The 26,932-nt window shown below is 47.0% G+C and overlaps 1 protein-coding gene and 1 long non-coding RNA gene across 3 annotated transcripts in view; one reads left to right on the plus strand and one right to left on the minus strand.

Annotated features, from left to right (window-relative positions):
* Positions 1-24,358, plus strand: part of LOC103186767 — a 36,755-nt gene extending 12,397 nt beyond the window's left edge. Inside the window, exons 2-3 of the long non-coding RNA XR_006085798.1 lie at positions 23,151-23,216; positions 24,306-24,358. This is a non-coding gene — a long non-coding RNA (uncharacterized LOC103186767). The remainder of the gene's footprint in view (positions 1-23,150; positions 23,217-24,305) is intronic.
* Positions 9,364-26,932, minus strand: part of sema6dl (sema domain, transmembrane domain (TM), and cytoplasmic domain, (semaphorin) 6D, like) — a 39,278-nt gene continuing 21,709 nt past the window's right edge. For both annotated transcript variants that reach the window (XM_007905990.2, XM_007905989.2), the window contains exons 10-19: positions 25,299-25,516; positions 24,954-25,085; positions 24,282-24,437; positions 23,747-23,920; positions 23,142-23,282; positions 21,868-21,945; positions 21,607-21,665; positions 20,722-20,775; positions 17,627-17,767; positions 9,364-11,631 (exon numbers count right to left, since the gene is read on the minus strand). In XM_007905990.2, coding sequence (XP_007904181.1) covers positions 10,280-11,631; positions 17,627-17,767; positions 20,722-20,775; positions 21,607-21,665; positions 21,868-21,945; positions 23,142-23,282; positions 23,747-23,920; positions 24,282-24,437; positions 24,954-25,085; positions 25,299-25,516 — 2,505 coding nt within the window. In that variant the 3' untranslated portion in view covers positions 9,364-10,279. The remainder of the gene's footprint in view (positions 11,632-17,626; positions 17,768-20,721; positions 20,776-21,606; positions 21,666-21,867; positions 21,946-23,141; positions 23,283-23,746; positions 23,921-24,281; positions 24,438-24,953; positions 25,086-25,298; positions 25,517-26,932) is intronic.

The following is a 26,932-nucleotide window of genomic DNA, read 5'->3' on the forward strand; positions in this document are numbered from 1 at the left end:
TCCAGCCAAAAGCCTTGAGAGGCCTGCTCAGGGGGTGTGCACGGATGTAGGGGTTGGTAATACAGTATATGCAAGAGAAAGTTAAAGCGTTCGATATGTAGCATTGTGAGTGGAGAGGAGGGCAGAGAGGCAAATCCCAAATTGGCTTTGCAACTGATTTATTTCGTGGTGCAGATTTACAAAGATAATCCTTACATTTGGTATAGTACATCCATATCTCAAAGCGCTTCACAGGGTTTGCTGTAAAAAGCAGTGACTGTCTATTGCAGTAGGTGAAACGGGGCAGCTGATTTGCACACAGCGCTGTCCAACAAACAGCTCGGGAGTGAGCAACCAATTTTTATTTGGGGAATGTCAACCAGGACACCCGGAGAGAGAAACTCCCTTCTCTTTTCAGATAGCACCCGGGATCTTTAACGTCCACCTGCACAGGCACAGACGGGGAGTCAGGTTTAACGTCTCATCCAACTAATGCAACTCTCCCCCAACACGATACTGAGTTGGAGCATCAGCTTAGACCATGTGAGTTCAAAGTCCCGACACGAGGCTTGAAACCACAACCTTCTGACTCAATGACGAGAGTGCTACCTACTGGCAGAGGAGCGCTGATTTTTTTTACAGCCAACAACTTGTGTATATAGTACCATTCATGCGGGGCAGTGTCACAAAGCAGTGATGCCAAGCCAGGGAGGTGGGGGGGGGAAGAAGGTGACGGTCGAACAGGAAGGTTTAAAAGAGGGGAAGGAGGGGACAATGAATGGCTTCTCAATTGAAAAGGTGGCAACACAGAGTCAAACTGATGGGTTGCGATGGTTGTGCAGTGAGAGAGGCAGCTCGGAGCTCCAGAGAGCAGTCGAAATTCGCATCCTTTCATGTTGAGCGTTTGAGATTTGGGATTTCCTGCACTGAGACTCTGCGCTCATTCCCCTTCCCCTCCCCTTTTTCCCCACGGCTGATTATTAATTAAAAGAATTTTTGCTTTAATTGAATTTTATTAGTTTTCAAAAATTGAAACAGCCACGGCAATTACAGTCGGAGGAAATAATGGAACAAAAGAGCACGGGCGAGGGGGAGAGGGAGAGAGAGAGAGAGAGAGGGAGAATGAGAGGGAGAATTTCTGAGCATAATTAAAACTAGACTAAGAATAATTAATAAGATGCAGCACAAAATGTCAGTTATGGGCATGTAGACTGACAGGGAGGAGAAGAATCCTAACAACAGCACTAACCGTTGTTCTTGTAACAATGCTTCTGGTAAATAACGCTGTGATAAGGCAGAACAAGGACGTCAGCGCTGAGCTGAAATATTGCACTGACGCGGTTGCTGTTTGACAACATGTTGAACAAAGGACATTTTTTCTCCCCTGTGTATTTTTCCCCTTCAATTTATTACTCCGTGTGCAGTGCAGGGCAGCAGCGAATAAAAAAACACCTGCACGACTTGGCTGTTCCCCCAATTTAAATTCTCTCGCTGGGAAATGTCAGTCTTGTGAATTCCCAATGTTATTTTCTTTCTCCCACACCCCCTCACCCATTCCCTCCTCTCCTCTCCCTTCCTTCCTTCCCTCCCTCCCTCCCTCCCTCTCAAATTGGAGTTGAGGTACAGATCAGCCATGAATTTAATAGAATGGTGGAACAGGCCTCGAGGGGCTGAATGGCTTCCTCCTGTTCCTATGTTCCTCCCTCCCGTCACATGGAACCCCTGAGACTGATGCGATTGTCCATTCAACAGCAAAGGGGTGCACTGCCGATCAGAGAGAAGGAAGATGGGCCAAACTTTCTGTTTGCTTGACAGCAGGGAGGGGAGTGAGGGAGGGAGAAGAAAAATGGATGTAATGTATAATAGTTTGGTAACAGCGCCGTTCACATCGCGGGGATGTCTCAAAGTGTTTTGTGGGATGTAGCTGTTTTTCAACTGAGTCCTAGTGTCCTGCCCTCAAACCACCTGTTCTCACTGAACGTTCAAGGGTTCACATTTTCTAGGGTGGGGGTGGGTTGCTGGATTGCAAATCCTTTCCCCCAGGACAATTGTGAATAATAATAATCCTTGCATTTGATTCAGCACTTTACCACCTCTTTGAGACATAATAATAATAATAATAATAATAATAATAATCCTTGCATTTGATATAGCGCTTTTCACGTTGGGAGGACGTCCCAAAGCGCTTCACAGAATAGACTGTTAAGTGAATTGACTGTATGTTTGTGGGCGAAACGCGGCAGCCAATTGCGCACAGCAATGTCCCACAAACAGTCGTGGATTGAAAATGACCAATTTATTATTGTTTTTGGTTTTGGAGGGATTATTATTAGGCTCTGTGTGGAGTAAGGAAACTTGCCCAAGGTTTCGCCCTCTGCCTGGAATTGAACTCAGGTCTCTCGCTCGTAAAGCGAGTGCTCTAACCACTGAGCTACAGGACTCCAAAGCCCTTCACGGGATACACTGCAAAATGGATTGACTGTTATTTTCTGGGCAAAACTCGACAACCAGTTGCACACAGTTCCATCTGCCTCTAAAGGGTGAAGGGTTGAGCGAATCCACCAGCATTTGCACGCAGAAGCTTTTGGTCGTATATCTCAGTCGATGGGGCTACTCAGTATGTTAGTCTTTTCTGTAAAATACAGAGCAGATTACACCACTGTAATCAAAGCTTTGAACATTTGTTGATTTAACAGCTCTCTATAATGAGCCTTTGCTATGGGTGATTTTTTCTTGAAGACTCCAATTAACTTTTGGTTTTCCACAAATAATGCCACTTTTAATAACTATCCCTCGCTTGGAAAACCTTACATCGTAACAGGGTAATTTCAACTTTGCTGATCATTAGCTACATTGCAGCTTGGCTCAGTCGCCCCCGATTCAGAAGGTTGTGGGTTCAAGCCCCACATCGGGGTTTTGAGTTCACATAGTCTAAGCTGATGCTCCACTGCAGTGCTGAGGGGTGGGTGGTGGGGGGGGGGGGTGTTGCATTCTTGGAGGTGCCATGCTACAGCTGAGATGTTAAACTGAGGCCCTGCTTGTGCCTGTTCAGGTAGACATTTAAGATCCCGTTTCGTAATTGGAAAAGAGAGGAAACTTTCGGTGTCCTGTCCATCATTCCGACTGATAAAAAAAAAGAAGCCATTCGCCACACGACTGTTTGTGGGACATTGCTGCGTGCAAATCGGCTGCCTACAAAACACGCAGTCATTGGGTTACACTTTACAAAGAAATCCTGCGTAGCGCTTTGAAAACATTCGATTTGGATCAAGTCAGTTTCCTGCAAGTGTTTAAAAAGTAGTTTCTGTATTCAGTCCTGCGGGTTTTTGAATTTCAAAGGCAAAATAGACTCGCAGGCTAAGACTGGGCAGAATTTTAGGCTTTTTGATGCTTTATGTTGCACTAAACAACAAATGGCGATTCTTCACAAAGGCTGTTTGACAGCGCTGGAAAAAAATATAGCTGTTACTTCCTTTAATTCCCAAACTTTGCAGTTGACGTTGGCTGTAGACAGGTCAGCATGTGTTTATCATAATTAGGAAGCAGAACGTCTTATTGACTTGCGAGGTTTCATTCGTAAAGCTGTTCTGAGATCAGAAAGGCAGCACATGGGCACTGATGTGGAACGGACGTTATAAAACGATGGGCAGATGATGGGCAGCAATTAGCTGGAGGAGCCCGTTCTGTGTTGTGCGTCGTCTTCACGTCTGTCATCTTCTGGGTACCTTTGCACGCTTAAACGATTTGCAGGCAGATGTTAAATACGTTTATACAAAAAAAACCTCATCTGCAACAAGCAGCACTCAACAGAAAGGAAAGTCTCTTTTGCCAACTTGCTGATTGATTCCTGAAATATTCAGCACATTCTTTATAAGACCACTCGCTTCCCCCTCCCATCTCTTCCCACCTCCCATCTCCCCTCCTCTCTCACCCATCACTCGCACTAAAACGCACTGCCTCAGCGACGTTAGTCAGTGTTTAGCTGAGCCATGTAGACCTAGAAGGTTCCAGACCTGACGTCCCTTGACGCTTCCCTACCTTTCTGACCTGCTTTCTCCCCACTTCACTACCCACCACCTCCAGTTGGCCGCCTCCTGCTTGTACCCTCCGCTCCACCAGCGGCAGCCGTGCTTCCAGCCACTACACCCTGAAGCTTGGGAACTCTCTCCCCCAATCCCTCCACCTCCCCCTCTCTTAGATCACGACTGAAGACCTCTCTCTTCGACCGTGCTCACAGTCACCTCCTCTCTCCCCCGGCTCGGTGTCAGGCTCTGCCACTGTCAAGCGCTGCGACACAAAAAGGGAAGCAAACTGCTTCAGAAGGAGAGGCAAGAAAATTGGTGGCAATAAATGGTGCTTTCCTTTCTTAGTTCCCAGCGATGGCATCAATAAAAACAATACATGAATAAAATAGCAACACATTAATAAGATAAGAATACATGAATAAAAAGCAACGCATTGATACGGAGCATTGCATTGATCAATACAAATGTGCTATCAACAGAGAATAGTAAAATGGCAGTTTGGGAGTTTAGAGAGATGAATAGCATTAGGGAGAAACTAAATCATGAGAGAAGCTTTTATAGTTTATCACCAAACCCTGAGTGTGGGAACCTTTTGCACACGGAGGAGTGTGGTTCTGTAAAGGATGCCTCCCGTGCATGTGGTGAAATTAGCCACCGAATAGTCCTCTCATCCTTGCACTTGAAGGGGTGTCTCAAAGTGCTTCACATGATTTACTGCAGTGACTGTGTGTATATGGTAGGCAAACGCTCCAGGCGCTCCAATACAGTGCTGGGGGAGTACTGCATTGGCAGAGGTGCCGTCCTTTGGATGAGACGTTAAATCAAGGTCCTGTCTGCCTGTCTGTTCCGTAAACTCTGCTCGAAAAGAGAAGGGAGTTTCTCTCCCGGTGTCCCGGTCAACAATCCACCAGATAATATTGGGCATTCATTTCAAGCCTGGTTATGCGACATTGCTGCGTGCAAATTGACTCCCGCGTTCACCTACAAAATAAGCAGTCACTACACTTTACAGTAAATCTCGTGGGGCGCTTTGAGACATTCTCCCGACGTTAATGGCGCTGTATCAATTGCAAGGGTTATTAATATATTTGTGATTATTATTAGAATAACCGTGGTTCAAGTGATTCGTGATTTTAGCGCTCTGGGACCCTACCCTGCGTGAGGGGCACTATATAAATGCAAGTTGTTGTTGTTGTTATAGTGATATGCAGGTCAACCTCAGTCTCAGCACTGCCCAAAGCATCTGAGGATGAGACGGCTGACTTCAGGCTGAATTATGGTCTGTATAGCACCAGCTTGTTTCAATGAATGTCTGATATACACACGACAAACTGTATAGACGGCTCTGGGCTCGTGCCATTTGAGCACTCGATAAGATTAATTGCATCGTAGCCAGTGATTTAGGGGTTTACGATGTGTTTTTTTCATTAACAGTTATGTAATGTTTGGACACAGCCCAAAAGTCCCCAAAATAGAGAAAAGGACAAGAGAAACTGATTGAATGATGAGACTCAAGAAAAATCACACCGGATGAGACGTTGAGCCCAGGTCCCAACTGCCTGTTCAGGTGGACGTTATTTTGTATAAAAGTCTGGATTTGCCCGATTCATTACAAAAACTGAAACGTTTCGCATTTCGTAATCCTTCCTTGAATCAAACTGCAAATGAAACGACGGCTGAAAATATGGTCACGGGTTCCATTTCAGCATCACCTGCGTGGTTTACACCCAAAGCAACAGCCGAGTGATCTTACTGTCGTTCCGAATGCCTCCGTTGCCAAAGTAACGGTGATGTTGTTAAATTATGGTTCAAATGTACTCCCAGGCTTCACAGAACAAAGATTTTAGTGTCAGACAAGTCATCTCGAAAGCCACACACTATCCCTGAGCTGCAAATCGCATACTAATGGTGTCCTTTTTTATTTTCCTTCATGTAATCATTGATTAATATTGTCATATATCCTGCTCTTAAAGAGTGTTCCGTTGGGTCTTTGTATTTACCCATTACCTTGTCCTTTTTTTTCCGAGCTATAGCACTGTTCACATTTATACGGTAATATTTTCTCTCGCTCTGTAAATTTGTAAACCAGAGAAGATGAATGGAAATGAGTAAAAAAATATATTTTTTTAGAGCAGAATTAAACACAGGATGCTCTCTCCGTTTGCCTTTAAAATACTCAGACGCTACTCTTTACAGTAAATCCTTTCACCCGCTTTAAGATGTCCACTTGACTTCAGTGGAAGAATGTGAGATTTCCATAGAGCAGGAGGTTGTGCCCATGTTTTAAGAGGAAGGAACATGGCAATGAATGTTTCTGTTTAGTTATTCTTGGGACGACAGAAAGCCATGTAGCCCATCGAGCCTGTTCCATCATCTTATTCCCTATTGTCAGATCTTTTAATCCCAATGCCCCACTTGTCATCAGACCCTTTAATATCCGTCCTACCCAACTCTCTCTCTTTTAAACATCCCTATTGATATCACCTCAGCAGCTCTCTGGGGCCGAATGTTCCACATACTCTGTGAAGAAATGCCTCCTGCCCCGCTGGTATCAAGACAATTCCACCCCCTCCCACCCCAACCCCATAATAGATTCCCCCAACAGAGAAGAGTCGTCCACCATCTAACCTGTCAATTCCACTCATTGTTCATCAATCAAATCATCCTTTCGATCCTCATCATGACGTTACTATGTCACAAAGCTCTTCACAGGATATACAGTAAAGTAGTGACTGTGTGTTTTGTGGAGCCTTAACCTCCTCTGCTCTAAGGAATACAGTACAACCCCAGCCTCACATCTTAGATAAAGCCCCTTCAGCAATTGCTCTGCCTTTGCAGTCGAAGGCCTTTCTGTGTTAGCATAGGTTTTCCTTACTCCATCACACCACATGGTAGATGTATGCAAATCTTCCCTGCTAGGGACTCTACAGTGATATTAAGTCCACGACTTATTCCAAACCAACGGAAGTATCAGTGTCTAACTAGTGCAGGCCAGTTTTTGTGAAGGTGACTGAACGGGGGAACGTGCTCAGGAGAAGTGTATGGTCTTTTCTCCCCTCTTGCTCCCTCTACAATCCGAGATATCTGTCCACGTTTGTTAACGATTTCTTTCTGTAAAGCTCAAAAGAGGCTTTTCGTGCCTTTCGGGAGAACCTCCAGAGAAAGAATGGTTGTGTCTGGTTCGACTTGTTGTGACGTGGAGTACGGAGATCGAGAGTTGTGGATTTTTGCAGCCACGGCAGTTGGCTGCTGCTTTTATAAACTCTGGAATGAAGCCAATGAGCCACATGCGAGAGCATACTTGAGCTGTTGTTATATGAGACCCGGATTTCACTGGAACCCAGTGGCCTTTTATACTGGATTAACTTTCCAGCGCTCAAGAATATTTACCTTAAGAACATTCGGCTGCTTGTTCAAATGTTATTTTCTTGCCTTTTCCTGTTTTTCAAAGGTGTCAGTCGGAATCGCTCTCACCTCGGAGTCAGAAAGTTTGGGCACTTTGAGCTTACAGTTTAGGCGATGGTGGTAGTGGGTGGGCGGGGGGGGGGGGAAGGCTGTATTGTCAGGGGTTTAAATTGGGGTGGGTGGGAGGTGGTGGTGGGGGGTGTCTTTTAAAGAAGGGAGAGAAGGAGGAAGAAGGGAGAGGTGGAGTTAAACGGTGAGCAGGTCAGAACGGCTGACAGCTCACCAACCTGACGGTACACATCCATAACACCGACACACCAGAGAAAGAGAATTGAGGGTTCGTTTGACTCCTTTATTTAACTTCACATGCAGTGTTAAAAACAACTGTAGTTATGTACACATCCACAGAACAAGTTTACAAGGGTTTTCTCTATACACGTTACCTCATAGGACATTAAACAAACAACAATATTTTTTTTCTCTCTGTTGAGGGTTAGCTTGCCAATGTACCATAAAGAGATACGACCTGGGTTTACCTTAGCACAAGTGTGGGGTGGGGGGGGGGGGGGGCGGGAAACAACAAACAATTGGTGAAGTCAATGTGGAGGAAATGGAGGGAGTTAGAAATAGTAATATTGAGAGCCAATCTCAAACACTGCAGATTTGGGTTGGGGTGGGGGGGGGTTCCTTGTCACTCTGAACGTGAACGGGTACAAATGACTATATTATGTCTCTTACGGTGTTCAAATGGTTTAGGTGGTCGGTTTGTTGGGTAACAACAAAGTGACGTAGGTGCCTGCGTTTTGGCGAAATTGGATCCACCTTTTAACGTGGCGTTCTGCCCTTTTTTTTTTATCCTTTTAACTTTTACGCCGTTAGTAGATCAGACGTGCAAGTCGGCTTCTCTGGATCGTTTCGTTTGTCAGCGGGCAGGTCGCTGTGTGGGTCGGTGAGCTTTTTACACATCTTAGGTAGAGGAAGAGAGAGAAAAAGAAATCCACAAGGCACGCCAGCCAGTGGTGAAATACAGTAAAAATTCAGCTCAACCAAATGCCTTCTCAACGCCGTCCTCTCTTCTCACCCAAAAACAACCGCAGCGACGGAACTTTTCCTGCAAAAGTTCAACCTTTTACGGTGTTAATCCCGTCCCTCGTCTTTCTTGCTCCTCGTCGATTCACGTCTTAAAAGCTGCGACTTAAAAGTAAGTGCGTTTGACTTACCGGGAGCCAATTTAGTTAAAAGAAATACACACACACACACACAACCGGCCTACTCCATGAGAGGGAAGGGGTCCTCTCATTCGTTGATGGGAAATTCGACAGGTTTCACATGTCGATCACAATGTTTGTTGAATAAGGCACAAAATGCACAGAATCCAGGTAAACACAGAGATGCTATTTACAGAACATTGTCATTACCTGCATGACTCCTCAGGGAGTGCCCCCCACCCCCCACCTCCCCGCCCTGACTTATCACATTTAACGCTACTCAAACAAAGTGATTGCACTATTTCTTAATTCCTTTACACACCACCTCATCTCCGTGGCTAGGGCAGCTCCTTGTCTACTTGACCAAAATGTACACCAATTTATCACAATCGATCGAAAGGGTGGACTCCATTGTATCATAATAATAGTAATCCTGGCCTTATCACGTTTTCGAGACATCCCAAAGCGCTTCACAGAGTATACTGTAAAGTGAAATGACTGTGTATTTTGTGGGCCGAATGCTGCACTCAATTGTGCACAGCAGTGTCCCACAATCAGTCGTGGATTGATTGACCAAAGTATTCTAATTTTTTTTGAAGGGACTATTACCCCCAGTAAAGCGATCCGCCGATCGACTAACAATCGGGTTCCTACTTACTGCTGGGCAAACAGAGGCGCGTGGAGTGGAGTAAGGAAACTTGCCTAAGGTTTCGCCCAGCCTGGGAATCGAACCCAGGTCCTCTCGCTTGCGAGGCGAGCGCTCTAACCAATACGCTACAGGACTCCACGACACAACATCCATTGCAAAAGTACGTGAAGGTAGACAGGCAGCCGCTCTCAACACAGTGATACGGTCCAAGTGACTCAGTCTTAGGACGAGACCGTTCGGATCTATGCCGTAGTTCGGTCGTGCTCAAGAGCTGAATGAAGAACCTTTTTAAGTGCATCCTAGTCCGCGCCGTTCACACAGCATTCGTTCGGCGACACTCACAGAGAACGTCACCCACCGCAGAGTGTTCGTCCGTCTCGCTTTGCTACAATTGGGCTACAGCTGCATTTTGTCAAAACCGAAAAAAAGCACATTTGTTCACGTCGGAGTATTTTTTTTTAGAAAAAAAAACGGAAAAAAAAAAAAGTCCTTTGTGTAAGCAACAAGACAAAAATGCCACGTACTGTACTGGTACTGGTACTTGCACTGTCATTCGAAGTGTTCACATTTAATGGGAAGACGATGCTTAAACAGCAGTGAGAAGGAGAGCCATCGTTCAGACACGTCCTCTTGCGCTGACGCTTGAAACAGAATCACAGGGTACCGATTCCAAGCCACGCTCTTCACAGGCTTCAGTGACACATTGAACGCTGCATTCAACGCAGTCTCTTTGTCGCTCTCTCTCTCTGCGCGTTAGCAGGCGAGACATCCCTCCTGCCTCACCCCGGCTCTTTGCTTGAAATCGGACGCCACCCCCTTTTGAAAGCAAAGCAGCTCCTTTTTTGGCCACTCGCCCGTGTCCGTCCGTCCACTTCAGAGCATTTTTAGTTTAGTTTATTCATTCGTCCCAACCAAGCATTATTAATTGATCTTAGAATTCCTCCCACGTCACGCTGGCTGTTTTTTATATAAAAAAAAACAAACTCGTGCCTTGCTTTGACAATCCCGAGTCGCTAGTAACTGTACTTGTGCATTGGTTTGACTGGAGTTGTGGGCTGGCCGAACGAGGGCTTTGGGGGGACGTCTGGTTTGATGGAGGGCGTCCTCTTAATCCCCGAGCGAGGGAGCGTGCCCTGGCCTGAGTAACTGCTCTGACGGGATAAGGAGCCAGGCTGTGGCTGTATCACGAGAGGGGTCCCGTGCACCGAATCCAGCCTCATGGGCGGCGCTGGGGGCAGGTAGCCGCCTCTGTTAATACTTTGGTGCCTCGACAGCACGGCCCCGTTTAACGAGCTGATGACGTTCTTGGGGAGGACGGAGATGGAGTGCCTCTGCGAGGAGTTCTTCGGGCAGCCCCGCTCTCGCTCCAGAGTGGACATGGGGACGGGGGTGTTGGGCACGTCCACCCTCTTGGTGGGGCTGTGCCTGGGGAGGGTGGACGGGGAGTAGAGCGACGCTTCTCTGCTGGGGACCCTGGGGGGCATCTCTCTTAGTTTGGCCATCGGCTCCAGCATTAAGCTCTGGCGGGTCACGGGCACGTCCCCCAGGAGGCCCTTGTGGCCTGCGGGGCCCTCGTTGATGTGCTTGAGGAGGTCATTGAGTGTGTTCCTGGCCTCTACGGCTCGGCGTTGCTCCTTTTTGCCGTGGTGTCCAGCCGCGGACGCGCACACGGACGCCCCCACGTCTCGGCTCTGCGTCCTCCTCTGCTGCTGCTGCTGCTGTTGCTGTTGTTGTTGGGCCGCTCTGTGCGCGTTGGAATTGGAAAAGGAGGTGTTGTAGTCGTGCGTGGCGTTGGGCAGCACCACGGCACTGGGGATGTGGCCATTCTGCGGCAGCGGGGGCGGGCTGGACGGAATGATCTGGGGGCTCTTCAGAGGTGCCTCGTTCCGCGCGGAGTTGATCTTGTTCTGCGCCTTCTCCCACTGGCTCTTGGAGGCTCGCAGGCTCTTCTGCTGCAGGACGGGGGTGGACTCGGGCGTAGGCAGGGCCGCCAGCTCGGGGGGCTGGCCGCGGGGGTCCGCCATCATCACGGCGGTTTTGCCCTCGCCCACCAGCTCCTTGCCGCCCGACAAGAGGTTGGTGTAGAGCTTGGGGGAGTCCATGTTCTGCGGGTACTCCTTGACGGGGCTGTCGAACAAGCCGTTGAACTTGGTGAAGCTGCCGCTGGAGTCCGTGCAGGACTGAGCAGACTCGGCGTCCTTGTTCATCTTCCTGGCTTTGCGCCGGGCAAAGTTGTCCCGGTAGCAGTACACGGCCACGCCCGAGATGAACGCTCCCAGCACGAAGGAGGCCAGGACACACGTGATGAGGACGTTCATATGGACCATCTGGTTGGAATCTCCGGACTGCACCTCCCAGCGAACCCCTGCAACAGACACAAACTCCGGGTCAGTCATTGCAGGTTCCCACTGACGGACTTGAATGGCCGACTTGACGGGACTGAACCAGGCTAATGAACACATCCCTGCTCTCGCAACACACCACGCACAGGCACACACACGCACACACTCTCTCACACTCATACACACGCGCACACTATCTCATACATATTCGCACACATTCCATTCTCTCATACACACTCACTGTTATTACACCGATTCTCTCACACACACTCCCACATACACTCACACGCACACTCATTCTCTCCCACACACACTCACACTCTCTCTTGCATTCACTCACTCACTCATATGACGAGTGAAGTGAGAGGAGCTGTATAAATGCAAATTTGTACTGTATTCTATTGCCTGCCGCACACTGCAAGAACAAGAACAACAAATTGCATTTATGCATATTATCCTTTCAAGTCGAGAGGATTGCATTGTCAACCGAGCCCTTAAAAGCCATAGAGATAGGACATCAATATTTGCTTTTTGCCAGAAGCCAGGCTTAGTGGTATTAGTTATGAAGGTCTGTTGCAATTTTGCTGCAGGATTTCAGATCACCCGGCTATTGATTTCACAAGCAGCTCCGAAATCTAAAGGCACCACATTTTACAGATAGTTTGTTAAATTAATAAGCAAAAAAAAAAAAAAAAAAAACAGCCACAGGAATGGGAAAAGTAAGTTTCCCCTGGTCCCCTTTCGGTGTGAATCTCAAGCATAACCTAATTAAACAGCGGCCCCAATGCACCCGCTAAAGAGCCTGGCATTCACAGTAACGATTTTGTCTGGCAGTACCATGAAGCTCGAGTAGAAAGTTCATCAATCACTTGGCATTCTGACGGGGGGTGGGGGCGGGTGGGGAGTTTGTCAATGTGTAAACAAACCATCTCCACCCCCGCACCCCTCCCCTCCCCCCCCGCGATATTAACCCGCCTGCTTGGAACTCGATATTCGCACGTAGTATCTTAAAGTGGAACAGGTTTGGAATTGTTTTAATGCAGTTCCTCAAATTCCCGATATCAGCTCAAGCACTCGGAATGATCGTATTAATTGCTACGTTTGATGGGCGTACCTTTCGTGTCGGGAGGACGCCTCAAAGTGCTTCGCCGGAGTGACAGCGATTAAAAACGTCACAAAAAGTGTAAGTGACTGTATATTTTTGCAAACCGATGTTGCTGCCAAATTTGTGCACCGTGACGTCCCACAAAGCAGCCATGAAGCAGATAAGCAACGTTATCAGTCTGGGCACCTTCTATTTTCGAACAGTGAAATGACATCTTCGACGTCCATCTGAACAAGCGCTCTGAGACCCTACCCCATGCGAAGGGCGCTAAATAAATGCAAGTTGGTGTTGACGAGATGTCACTTTAACATCTCATCCAACGATGGCACTTCTGACAATGCAGGGCTCTAACCCCCCCCCCACCCCCAGTACTACACTGGAGCGTCAGCTTAGAATGAGAGTTCAAAGTCCTGACATGGAGCTTGAGCCCACAACCCGCTGACCCAGAGGCAAGAGAGCAACTGACTGCCCCAGGCTGACACTATGGCGCTCGGCCTCACTCTCGTACACTTGCTCTGCATTGTGTGTCAAATAATGGACGTAAAATTATTTAGCTTCGTGGAACACCGAATGGAGCATCGCGGTGTGAAACGCAGACGTGTTTCAATTATTTTCAAAAGCCGCACTTGCATAATGCATTGTGTTTGGTGTTGCAGTTGCGAGCAACTGATGTCGCAGATCACTCAGTCGATGCTGGTTATCCAGAGGCACAGGGTTTCATCTTACTTTGGGTGATGTAAAACAAGAGAAACCATCCATCAAAGGCCTGTCTCGTGCTTTTGATTATATTTTTTTAAAAAAAACTAGACACAGCTTTGGGAATGTGAGTGTGAGAAAGTGATTGTGCAAGAGGAAGTGGGTGTGGGAGAGAAAGGTGTGTGTGTGTGTGTGTGTGAGTGAATATGAGTGTGAATGAGAGTGTGTGTGTGTGTGTGTATTTCCTGGTAGCCTGGCCAACAATCTCCCAGATAAAATCGGCCATTCGCTTCGTGGCTGTTTGGGGGACGTTGCTGGTGCAAAATTGGCTGCTGCGTTCGCTTACAAAATACACAGTCACTACACTTCACAGTGAATCCTGTGAAGCGCTTCGACACATATCCCCAATGTGAAAGGCTCTGCGTAGAATGCAAGGATCGTTATTAATATTGATATTAAATGCGGTTAGAGAAGGGAATAAACATACTTGGGAGGAAAACCTACTCCAGTGCCATTAAGACTAGAGGGGATAAAGCGACAAGGTTGAGGGGATATTAAAGTGCTGGGACCTTTGGGAGTGACATCCTTCTAGGAATTAAAAATAGACAGCAGTCATTATCTAAAATTACTGCAGCATCGCTAATTATTAATGAATCAGAGGGGCTGGATTTCCTAAATAAAAACCATTGGGTAGCAGCTGAATTTACAATAACTATATTTCACGCCGTGACTCATAAATGTTAAACTGATCCTCTGAGCCAAGGCACCAGGGCACCTGGAGCTAACCAATGGGAAGCCTGTTAAGCCTTTGCCTCCCATCGTAATGCACTTTTTGGCCAGCTCTCAAATGGCATGTTCTAACAGGGTCAAGTGCAGGTTGTCTGATGTGCGCTCTTAGAATAAGCTCCCTTGTTATTTGCAAATGAGCCGTGGCATTCAGCTAACCCTCACCAGCCCGTTGCGCCACGACCCTCAAACTGGGTGTCTGTCTGCACCAGCTCTGTGAAAATACTGGGCGAAACCTGGGACATTTTTGTTATGTCAGACTGGCTCAGCTACTAGCGCTCTCGCCTCTGAGTCAGAAGTTTGTGGGTTAAAGCCCCACACTGGGACTTGGAATCACATCGTCTAAGACGACACTCCAATGTGGTGCTGGGGGGGGCTGTTGCATTGTCGGGGGGCGGGGGCGCGATGGTGTTGCATTGTCGGAGGTGCTGTCCTTCAGATGAGACGTTAAACCGAGGTCACGTCTGCCTGTTTAATAGCAACCCTGACAATGCAGTGATCACCCCCTCCCCTCCCCCGCATCCCCCCAAAGCCCTGTGTTGGGGGTGTCAGCCAAAGACTATGAGCATCAAAGTCTCAATGTGATGCTTCGGACAACTTTTTGATTCTCACCAGTGAAAAGCGCTATCGACTGAGCCAGGCTGATACCTCAATGCTAAGGAAAGTCAATAATTCCAATTAAAAATTGTTCCACTAGGGGGAAAGAAAACGATTCCTCCTTTTAAATAATGCCCTTCTGAACAGATTAATGATCTGCAAATTTGATTGAATTTACTTCACAAATCAAACTGTTTAACTGCTTTTCCTCTCCCTCAGTTGATATTTTCCTTCCCTCTCTCCAAATGTATATCAATGATTTCTTTCAGTGCTCTGGCCATTGGACTGAGCAAAACATCTGTCTGTGAGTTCAATGCCCCTCTGTTGAAACCATTAGCTACCCTTTGCCAAAAGATACGCTGGCCTGCCAGATACAGAAATATTGTTTCAACTGGAAACAGTACACAGAATTATTAACATTGGCATAAAAGTACTCTGCGGTATTCGCTGGGCAAACAACTCAACAAAGAATAGAATCATAGAAATTCACAACGTAGAAGAAAGCTATTCGACCCATTGAATGTGCACTGGGAAAAAAACTGCACTTTCAATCGCGCTGCCCGCCCTTATCTCCCATTCCCCTTCAAGCTTCTACCTGTCTACTTCCCTCTTCAAATCCACAATGGACTTTGCCTCTACCACCTTACTTAAGAACATGCAGATTGCTAGACGAAAGAAGACCAAGGTCCATCCAGTTCGCCCTGCAGCATCCTGATAGTCGGTCATGTCCCAAACTCTATACTGTATCCCAAGATATTATTCCCTAAAAGAAATCTAACTAACTTGCTTTTGAAAGAATCAAGACTTTCTGCTTTCACCGACTCCCTGGGGAAGCTGTTGCATACATTTACTGCTCGCTCACTGAAATAGTGTTTGCGGAGATTTGTTTTGAATTTACCCTCCGTTCAATCACAGGCCATGTCCTCTGGTTCTACTGTCAGTACAAGATAAAACAGCTTATACTTGGCAGGTCATTCCACATCCCAACAGCGCTCTGCGTGAAAATATTTCTCATAATCTCTCCTTTCACTCTTCTTGTGGCTATCTTAAATAGGTATATCCCCTCGTCACCGCGTAACATACTCTGCGAAGCCCACGTAAAATAAAGGCACATCATTGTGGGAATCCGTCAATTCCCGTTTCACACAATGCAGGTCGCCACAAACGAGTTTATACATTAAATATGTTGCAAAAGCATCCAGGAAAAATAATTATTTTTCTGCTTTTAAACAAGCCTGAACAGAACAACTTACACAAGATACACCTCAGTGAATACAACGTACAACCTGGCATATAAGTATATTTTGTACAAATCTACTGTAGAGAAAATGCCATCTGGGTCCAGATTTGCTCTTGTTTTTATAGCATTTCATAACATTCGGAATTTGATAGCTTCTCAAAAAGCAGCCTTGATTTGCGAAGGCAATTTTTTTGTTATTCTTTCAAAGAACGGCAGAAAATTGCTGACGTCCAGACTCTCCGGAACGCCGCCTGTATAAGAGCAAATCTGGACCCCCGTGGAATTGGCTCCCTTACACGTTTCCAATTTCTCTTTAACCTAGAAGCACAGTCACCAACGGAGAGGTAGAGAAATGGTTAGGATGATTCTTAGGAAAAGACAACATGTTAGTTCGGTGCACAAATATAACAACGGACGTATTTAGTGTCATTGTTGACGCCCTTTGGGGGAATCTTCAATACGAGCAAACTACTTGCTAAGGTTAGTCGGGCAACGTTCATTTTACCCACATGCAGGAGGGTGTTCAACAGTCCGTAGGTCAGCGAGATGTAGGAGCATTTTGACTGAGGTTTATGTTTAAAAATGAAAATCAGGCAAGGCCTTTTTGAACATTTCACCTTTTACTACGTGATGAAATGTTCAGGGTTAGAACTGTAAATGGCAGCGGTTATTTGCACGAGAGGCAAAGAAAGAGAGGTTGCAAGCGAGGGTGCAGAACAAAAGGGGCGATAGTAAAACCAACGCACAAAGCGATATGTACAAAGGAAACAGATGCAGGATTGAGCGTTTCGCAATGAGCCACAAACCCATTAACTGAAAATGCACAAGTGTGAAACCAGGTATAATAAAAAAGAGATGATTAAACTGGAATAAAGAAAATAAATCACTGCCATCACAATTGAAGGGAAACCTGATTTCGCTGCTTATTTTTGTGCGTGTGGCCTGGGAAGAAATCTGCTGTGTTTATTGATGATCAGTCCTTTCTTTCCAGGACATTTTATGATTAGGTTCTGAGTGTTGAGGTTCAGTTGAGTGACGCCGAAACCTCGACAAACCCATTCCCCTCCCTCCCGTGATCGAATTGAATCCGCAATCAAAGCAATAGATTTGGCCGCAGTTTTGCACATGATGGATCGTTCCGTTTGCTTTTTTTGGTTTAAATGAAAAAAAAACAAGTTTGATCTAAATATTTTTCCAATAAGGCACTTGAAACTCGTCAGCGCAAAGTTATGGTGATCGGCAAAAAAAACCTCACACAAAACAACGGTCCTAACAAAGGGCAGGATTCTCTCGACCTTTCCCGAGGGAATAATTTTAATCCCTTCGTGTTTTAGGAAATTCCATGACCACCTGCAATTGAACCTTAGTGTAAGAGATTCCCATTGGTTTCAGGAGCCCTGTTGCCACCTTCGCCCCATTTCCCCCATTGCTTTGATGTTATATATTGTAACAAGTTGGCCCTATGGGTTATCTTCAATAGTCACCCCTTTTGCCCCAGATCCGTGTGTGTGAGTGCATGTGTGTGAGTGTGTGTAACAGCAGCTATGAATTAGGTTTCCGTTCAGTGGATAAGATTTCCCTTCAAAGGCCTTACCATTGGGGACGGCAGATAATGGTTCAAAGCTATCAAAATTCTCCACAGCTTGCAGCACAAATGTCCGTGAACCAACCACACTGGGAGATATTATTGAGCCACTGGCTTCCTTGGACGTAGAGAGCACCGGGACTTCTGTGTCTGTGATGATAGATTTAAATTCTTGTGTTAACAGTTATATATACTTTTTGAACGGACAGGGTGGAAAAACAAAACAAAATGTTACGAGCGTGTCTGCTCTTCCCGGGTGTTAATTGAACAGCGGGTTATCGCATGGCAGTCAAGGGTTGTCTTGAGCCGCTTTAAAAGTGTCAACAGCGACGTGCAAAGCAGAGGAAATGAGATCTATTCAAAACACGTCCTCGCCAGTCACATTTTAAATCTGATATAACTGAAGCTGCCACGCTCAACTAGTTTGCAACTTTGTCTGCGAGGTGACCTTATGGAGGTTTGTAAGGTTTTAGATGGGGTCGAGAAAATAATCCTCAGAGCAATGTTCTTGAAAGCCTGAGATAGCAGAACAAGAGGACACAGGTTTAGAATTGCAAAGGGGGCAATTTCAGGTCAGACATTGGTATATCTTTCCCTTGAAAGGTAATTAACAATTGGAACAGGTGAAGAGGATGGTTAAGGCCAGAATGATGGACTCATTTAAAAACAGGCGCGGGGGGGGGGGGGATGGTAGGTAGTCTGGTTGGAAGAAATCATATATGGCCGAAGGTCCCTTTAAGAGACAACACTCAATTAAAGAGATTAAGAATGACCGATTTTATCTGTTGGATAATGGAAGCTAATAAGAGAAGTGGTAAAAGCAGACAGGGAATTTATCTGGGATAGCAAATAACAGTGGGCATCTCAAAGAGTAAAAGAGGCTATAATCTAAGGCTTGGCGTCAAAGCTCCAGTCAACATATTGGAAGATGTCAGTAAGACAGGGATGGGAGCCCATCATGATACAAAGAGGCTGATCCAGTGGCTTATGCCTCAAGATCATTATCGGAGACTGAAAGGAAATATGCACCAATAGAGAAGGAACGTTTAGTAGTCTAGTCTTTGGATGCGAGCGGTTCAAACAGTATGTCTGCCTGGAAAGAAAGTAGTCGTGGAAAATGATGATAAGCCGATGGAGGCAATCTATAGAAAAAGATTAAATGAAATGCCTCCAAAGCTTCAAGGTAATGCAAATAGGTCTCCAGAGATGTAATAAAACAGTTCAAATGTTCCACAGAAGTTTCCAGAAGTCACCCGAGTGGGTGTAAAGCAAGTGGGTGTCCAGGATTACTCTGGGAATCAGGTGGATGAATGGAATCTGAGACGGGAGGGTGGACGAGAGAGAGAGAAAGCGTGAGAGAGAGCGCGCGAGAGAACTGCACATTCTTCACTTCCATCTAATGGCTTTCAGATTGGATTTAGCCGGAACTATTGTGCCTGGAGACCTGACTGTGTGCGGGAACACCACCTAACCTAGTTACGACAATCCAGTTAACAATTCCACTCTGGCTTGAAGCAACCTGATCCACCCCGGTGCAACGTGTAATTTATCCTCCGATGGCAAGACCGACAATTTCCTGGCGTGGCACGATGGTCTTTATCATCCTTCTCTTCCAATCCACCCTTGTCGATGGCAGGCAGTCTTCTAAGGGTCAAGTCAATGGCTTGCCATTGTATTTCCAACCGTTTATCCCGGTGAGAGGCAGGAGTTTGATGGTGTCAAAGCTCCAGTCAAGATATTGGAAGATGCCAGTAAATTCCAACCAGTTTACAGTCTGTTGTGCTGACTCTGCAGCCACACTCACCAGCTCACCACTGACTCAGCAACTCAACCCGACTCAACACAACACAGTAGAGCACGTATTGCCCGAGGCCCACGTGTGGCGATGGATAGACACCTGGTGAATTCCAGTGTCTGGGGATCTGACTGAGATTGTGAGTCACAGTGGGAGGCACATCCCCGCACATTTAATCTAGAGGCTGCAATTCATTAACCTGGGTGAGTCCTCAAGAAGCATTACCAAACACCCTGCCCTGTGGGTACGAGCAGCGACAGGCTCCAGCCTGCTCCAGGAAGTGATTGCAGCACGTTGTTTCCACTAGACGATCAGGGTTGGGAGTGTGGTGACTAATCCCACCCACTCCACACCCCACACAGAGCCTTTCCGTTGTTTAAAAAAAAAGGGAGAGAGATTATGCAGCTTTACAGCTGGGAAAGGAGCTGGAGGTTGACTTGGGTTGGCGGCTTCAGGGACGCTTCCGCGGGCTCGGGAGAGGTTCGAACCCCGCTGCTCCCGGCCATTTCCTCTGTTTCCGCATCCCTGACTCATGTGTCCCCCGCCTTAGGGTTAGGGTTAGTGTTCTCAATGCTGATGTTGCAGCCGCTGTTCACCTACGAGGCTGAATTATTCCAGGAGACACACAGCCTCAGCCTTCGCTGACTGGGTTTTGATTTGGTGGGTGGGGGTTGGTGGATGGTGAGGGGAACAAGGACACCTTACTAAGCAACCCATTAACGTCCAACTGAACACAAAGGCGTAGGTTCAACGAGCAAGACATGGTCACGACAAGGTCACTCATTTTCTGCCAGAAGAGCCCGAGAAAATGAGAATATCTATAAAGCTCCGCACAGTCGTGCTTTATAGTATTGTAAAACGTTACTGCTGAAGGATCTGCCCTTTCCTTTCGTTAAGTCAGTCAAGACACTAGCGAAGCGGGTTAGTGTTGGGTTGGTTACAGCGTTTGACCAGGCAGATAGACACGTCGGTGAAAGGAAGGGACCAGAATCTGCCGCACTTCAGAGTGACACTGTTTAAAGGTAACACTGGGGTAACAAACTCGATTAGTCAGAGGTGCCGGGGACGTGCTTGGAAACGCAAAGGGGGGAACGGGAAGAATAATGATCAGTTAACTACGCTGTTAAGGTGGTTGGCAGATGGGCAGGGCTGGCTGGCTATCTGCCAACAGAGCAGGAAAAGGGAAAAGACTGGCGTGAAATATAGTAGCGAGGGAGGGAGGGAAGGAGAAAGGGAGAGAGAGCGAGGGAATGGAGGGTTTGGGAAGAAATAAAAGGCAAACGTAAACAAGAGCAAGAACAAAACTAACCAGATGTTGGATCACCAAATGGTTTGTAATCTGGCGTAGCGGTAGCCAGGATTTCTAAAAGAATTAAAAGAGAGATCAGTGAAACAAAAAGCAAGTGAGAACGTTAAGAAATTAGCAACTGAAAAAAAAAAGGAACCACTTCTTTTGTGCGTTTGAGCAACCAAATTAAAAAAAAATTAAAATAGAAAAATGAGCTCGATTAGTTTTGTCTTATAAATTGTTAACTATTATCATAAATATTAAGAGCTTACGACCTAACTCGGCTTTTTGTTTGGAACTGCGACTTGTCACCTAGATAATTGCCTCAGGCACACGTGGAATTGTGTCGTGTCTCTCAGTGCCGTGAGGGCTCACCGCAAATCCTCAAACCCAGCACTTTTGTTTTGGCTCCGTTCTCCGGAAAGATTATCACAGTAAAACCCTTGCATTTGATACGGCGGCTTTCACGTCAGGAGGACGTCTCAAAGCCCCTCACAGCGAACACTGCAAAGTGTGGTGACTGTCTGTGATCTGTTGGTGGACGCAGCAGCCATTTTTACGCACGACAACGTCCCCACACAAAGCAATTAGGTTGAACGACAGATTGTATTTGTGGGCCGGGTCGCTGGGAAAAAAGCTCCCTTCTCTTTTCGATAAGTGCAGCGGGATCTTTAACATCCACTTGAACAGGGACAGACAGGACCTCGGTTTAACGTCTCGTTGAAGGAACACACTTCTGACAGTGCAGTGCATCCCCCGTACTGGACTGTGAGCTCAAAGTCCCGACGTGGGGCTTGAGCCCACAACCTTCTGGCTCAGAGGCGAGGGTGTTAACGACTGAGCCAGGCTGACAAACTGCATTGGTCTGCGTTGCAACAAACTGACCACAAAAAACTGTACACTCACCGTGGCATTCTCCAAGATGTGCCGTGTTGCCATACTCTACGTCTTGTTCAAACACGGTGCTGGTGAGAAAGGGCAGAGTCAGACAGACAGCTCGCAGACACAGACAGACGCACAAACCACAGGTGGCTTTTTTTCTTATAAACTTCACAATCACCGTTTTGTTATAAAGAGGAGAGAGAGAGAAAAAATAACGTGCCTTGGTGCAATTTACCAAACCTCTCCTTTGGTTACAAATTAGCGTGCAAAAGAAATAATGCTTACTTTATACCGGGTCTGACTACTCCACATGATTTATTGTCCAGCCAGGCACAGTATGGGTCTCGGGAGCTAATGCAGGCTCTGTGGGCAAAACGGAACACAACTAATAGCCACAAGTTGAATTCATATCACATTGGGTTCACCAGGATGCGTAAGTGCAGTCGAAGGGGTAGTTTTTTTTTAGTTGGTATTTCAAGACCGACAAAGAGAGTGAGAGAGGTGAGACGCAGAGGTAGAGAGAGAGAGATCTAGAGGTTAGGAGTATAGTAGCTGTCGAATGTATGCAACTAATGTAGAGAGGATATTTCCTTACTCTCAGTAACATGGAGTGTAAAAATGATATATTATATATATATTTCTATAATCTCCATATACTGGCTTAACAGATAGCAAAGCGGGGGACAATGAGTACTCCGCTTTACTCGATGAGTGAGGAAATCATCGTAACTATAATTAATAAAATGATTATTGTTATCTGTAGAAATTCAGATATTAGCCAGAGACCATGGATCGTGACTACTTTGTAGTAGCTCTCATTTATAATAATAAATAATAATAATTCTAATAATAATAATAATTAAGAAGAAGAAGAATGACAGCGCCTTTACTGCAGAGTTGTGGGGAATGTGTTCTGTAAGTGAATGCGGCAGCTAATTTCCGCGCAGCAATGTCTCATAATGTTCTCAAACTCCAACTACCCTGTGTGTAGTTCAACGGGGGCAATAGTCTTGACCAAGTGGCTGTTCTTCACTGTAGACATGTTGCTGTGGTAACTGCTATCTACTCGACCATTTTGCAGTGTAGGCTGTTTTTTTTATTGGCCCAATCAATAAGAAACGGCCGGATTTCACACCCAGACACGTCTCGCTCGCTAGTTATCTGTGGAGGGTGTGAAGAAGGTCCTTTCCCCATTCATATAACCACACACACACACACACCCGCTCGAGCACACACACCGAAATACTTACACATACACTCACTCATACAAATATGCACATACGCACACATCCTCACACAACGCACACACATCGACTCCTTATTGATGGGAGAGTGTGTGGCAAGTTGGCTGAGATCAGTTAACTCAGCGTTGAGCCTGGCAGCTTGATGGATGTGGGGAGGTCGCGAGCGTGTGCGTGCGTGCGCGTGTGTATGTTGGGAGAATGTCCCCTCTGCCCAGATGTGATCACGTGCAGCATGTCAGAAGCCATCACACCAGTGACACGACACATCCCTTCTGCCTCAGTCTGACCCGCTCTGAGCTGGGCTTTCACACTTACTTTTTACAGGTGCCGTAATGCTCGCAGTGACTGAGAGGCACACGTATGATACAGCTGGAGAAAGCCACAAACAAGGTGTGATGGTCTTTGTCAAGCTGCAGCCCCAGCACTTGCCGATCTTCTTCCCTCTCAGCGGTACACCTTGTTGGTTACAGAAGACAATCAGCCCACGGTCACATACAGACGCTACAGCCGAGCCTTAAATAATAATAATAATAATCCTTGCATTTGATACAGTGCCTTTTCACCTCGTTGGGACGGCTCCACTGGCTCCCCAACCCCCAGAGGATTTATATCCTTCCACCGTCTTGCCCCCTCCTACCCACGTGACCTTTCTAAAACCCCACCATCCCGCCTGCTCCCTCCACTCGGCAGCCACTGCCTTTCTGCCCCCTGTCTCTGGAACTCCTGCCCTCCCTTCCCTCAAGACCCTCATTTTTGACCGCGCCTTTGGTCACCTTTCTCTCCCTCCCCCACTCCCCCCTCCCCCACATAAATCCAATTTGTTGTTGTCGTTGTTGAGTGTCTGCCCCTTTTGCGATCAGTTTCTTTAGGTAAACTTGTTTCCGCGGAAAATAAAGGTAACGTTTAAAATTGTCACGCACTTTAAGGGGTTAAAGACGTCCATTTCCTCCAGCAGAACGCTGTCATTGAGAGAGTAGGGGCTGTTCTTTGTTAACACCTTGAGGACCATACCAGCCTCGGAGCCAATGAAGATAACGGTGTAGTTCTGGCGCGGGCCTGCGGCATTGTCTATGGCGATAGCCGTCAGCCGGTACCTACGAGACAGGAGCACGATAACGCTACAGAAATCCGCGCTAACATCCCAGCAGCGAGCAAAATAATAACAATAATAATCCTCGCATTTATCGTGCAATGCAATTCTCAAAAGCGCCTCGCAGCTTTTCTTGTAGAGTGTAGCGACTGTGTATTCCGTCGGTGAACTCGGCAATCAATTTGCGCACAGATTGCGTCTCGTGAAGCGAATGATCGATTGTATTCAGGCGGGTGGTGGTGTGGGGGGGATGGGGGTTTGGTTAACTTTGGCTAAGACACCGAGAGAAACTCCCTTCGGTTTAACATCTCATGCCAAAGGGGCAGAGCGCGGATCGGGAATGTTGCTCGGGAACGTCCTCCTACCTGACCCTCGTCTTTGTGAACCAGGGCTCCTCGATGACCGAAGGGACGGCAGAATCCATCAGAGGATGGGACTTGATGAAGGAGAGCGTTTCGTCGGGGAAATCGATCGAGTTCCTGAATGGTTCTGCCTGACCGTGTCCCGCGCAGCAGCCCGGTCTGGGGAGGGAGAGAACAGGAGGTTTCGTTAGGACGATGACTGGAAATGGGACAGTGTAGAAAGAGGCTGATGCAGGTTTAAAGCAAAGTAACATTTGATTTGACGACGTTTGGACTTTAGCGGCTTTACGTGCGGTTAAGTCATATAAGAATCCGTGCATTTGAAACAGCGCCTTTCATGTCACATCAAAGCGCATCGCGGGATATCAGCGGCTGTGTATTTTGTGGAAGAACACGGCAGCCAATTTGTGCACAGCAAAGTCCCTACAAACAGGCAGGAAGTGAATGACTGATTTCATTCGGGAGACTGGTTTAAGCAGGGACACCGGGGGAAACTCCATTCCCTCTTTGAAGTAGCGCTGTTGATCTTTAAAGCTATATTCACGGTGATACAACTTCAGTCATCTCCTCCCTCCTTCCGGCTCGGAGGTCAGGCTCCCCCACTGCTGAGCGCTCTGAGACTCTGCCCCGTGTGAAGGGCGCTATATGAACGGAAGCTGTTGTTGCTGTTGATACCTGGGATTTGGAACCCGGTCTTCAGGAACCGCGGTCCACACAGAATCGGGAGTCTTTTGTTCTTTGAATCTTCCTTTGAAGACCTTTTCAATGTCCTCCATGCTGAATGCACACACAGCTGACCCAGGAATGCTGTGAAAGACAGGGGGAGATTTAGAAGGAAGTCGGGTGGGGGTGGGGTGGGGGTGGGGGTTGGGGGGGTAGAGGGGGGTGTTGCGGAAGGATAAGATTGGATAAGCCGATCTTTTGCGCTAAAGGCCGGTCGGAATTTCAGTCCGAACGTGGGGAATGACCAGACTGCAGCAACGGCTCAAGGACTCTTCACCCGCAAGCAGAGACGCTCACCTGTTAAGCTGGGTGGTGAACACGCCAATAACAGTGGGGGAGCCATTGACCTCTATGATATCCGTGATGGACTGTAGTACGTCGAAGTAGAAGAACGAGTCCCCAGGAACCGAGCAGTTCAGTCTGGCCTTGAGGAAGGACGTCCAGTGTTTCTCCAGAACCCTTTGCGAGCCGCCCACGTCGTTCTTACAGATCCGCGCCACCCGCGAGTAGACTGCCTGCAACAGGGCATCAAGACGAGACACGATCAGCAGTCGCTCCTGTCCTGGTGTCTCGGAACCAACGGAGCATAACAACAACAACAACAACAATCCTCGCATTCGATCTGGTATTTCATCGCGTCGTTGAGCCGTCTCAAAGCGCTTCACAGAATATACTGTAGGATGAATCGACTGTATGTTTTGTGGGCGAAACTCTGCAGCCAATCACGCACAGCAGCGTCTCCACAAACAGTCATGGGTCGAGCGACCAATTTATTTATTTGTTTGTTTATTGAAGGGATTATTTATTACCCACTGGATTATTATCCGCCAATTGACTAACAACTGGGTTCTTACTTACTGCTGGGTAAACGGAGGTGTGTGGAGTAAGGAAACGTGCCTAAGGTTTCTCCCTGGTCCACAAATCGAACCCGGGTCCTCTCGCTTGCGAAGCGAGCGTGCTAACCAATATGCTACAGGGCTCCACTCTTAACAATAACGACCAACTCCCCTCGCCAAAGTGGAAACAAATCGCTCCCCTCTCCCGATCGATGGCAAGCAATCAGCAGAGAAGAGGGATATTAATCTATCGTCTTGAAACCCGATAATCAAACACAGTAAACGCTGTGAACTTATAAACGGATTTGGAATCATTCTGATGCACCGTTAAAAAGCTCCGAGGACCCTTCCCTGAAATTTCCACCGTTTCCGACTTTACTACCTTTGCGTATGATGCAGCGCCTTTCAACCTCGGGAGGAAGGACCTCCCGGTGTCCAGGAATTTTACTGCCGGGTGCGGCAACCGCCCGCGTTGTGAGCCCCTCACGAAGCCAGAGCGGCTCGACAGCGGCAGAATGCAATGCCGAGCCAGGGCGGGGGGTGGGGAGGGTGGGGGGTGGAGGGGGGGGTGGGCTGGGGGAGTTTGTGCGTGACGCACAGAGTTCGTTATTTCGGAAGGAAAATGAAGCTCAAATGACATGCAAATATCTCTAAACGCTTCTCTCTGAGAATATGGAAATTTTAATAGATCTTCAAATAAGCGCAAGTTCTCCCAGAGCTCCCCCCAGAGCACGGGGAAACATATGGTGACTGGGATTTAACTGCTTTAATTAACCATGAGTAACACGCTTAATAATTTACTGTGGCAAATCTATGTGGGATCGCTGGTAACATGAACAGCATTAGTGTGACTGAAATATTTATTAGACGCAGGCTGGCTCTTGACGGAAGGACTATTTCGAAAATCTTTCTGCAAAATTAAGCTCAAGAGTGTCTACAAATCCAGTGATTCACCAGTTACAATGCAAACATTACAGCGGGCAGGAAATCTTGAAGCCATCCTTCAAAGTCGATGCAATTTTTTGCAGCTCGGGAAATTCAGGCCATTGCCATTAATTTAATCCCTGGGAAATGTACTTTTCAATTCTCTACAGC

The sequence above is a fragment of the Callorhinchus milii genome, unplaced genomic scaffold, assembly GCF_018977255.1.
Source record: "Callorhinchus milii isolate IMCB2004 unplaced genomic scaffold, IMCB_Cmil_1.0 Scaffold26, whole genome shotgun sequence".
In the NCBI taxonomy this organism is placed as follows: domain Eukaryota; kingdom Metazoa; phylum Chordata; class Chondrichthyes; order Chimaeriformes; family Callorhinchidae; genus Callorhinchus; species Callorhinchus milii.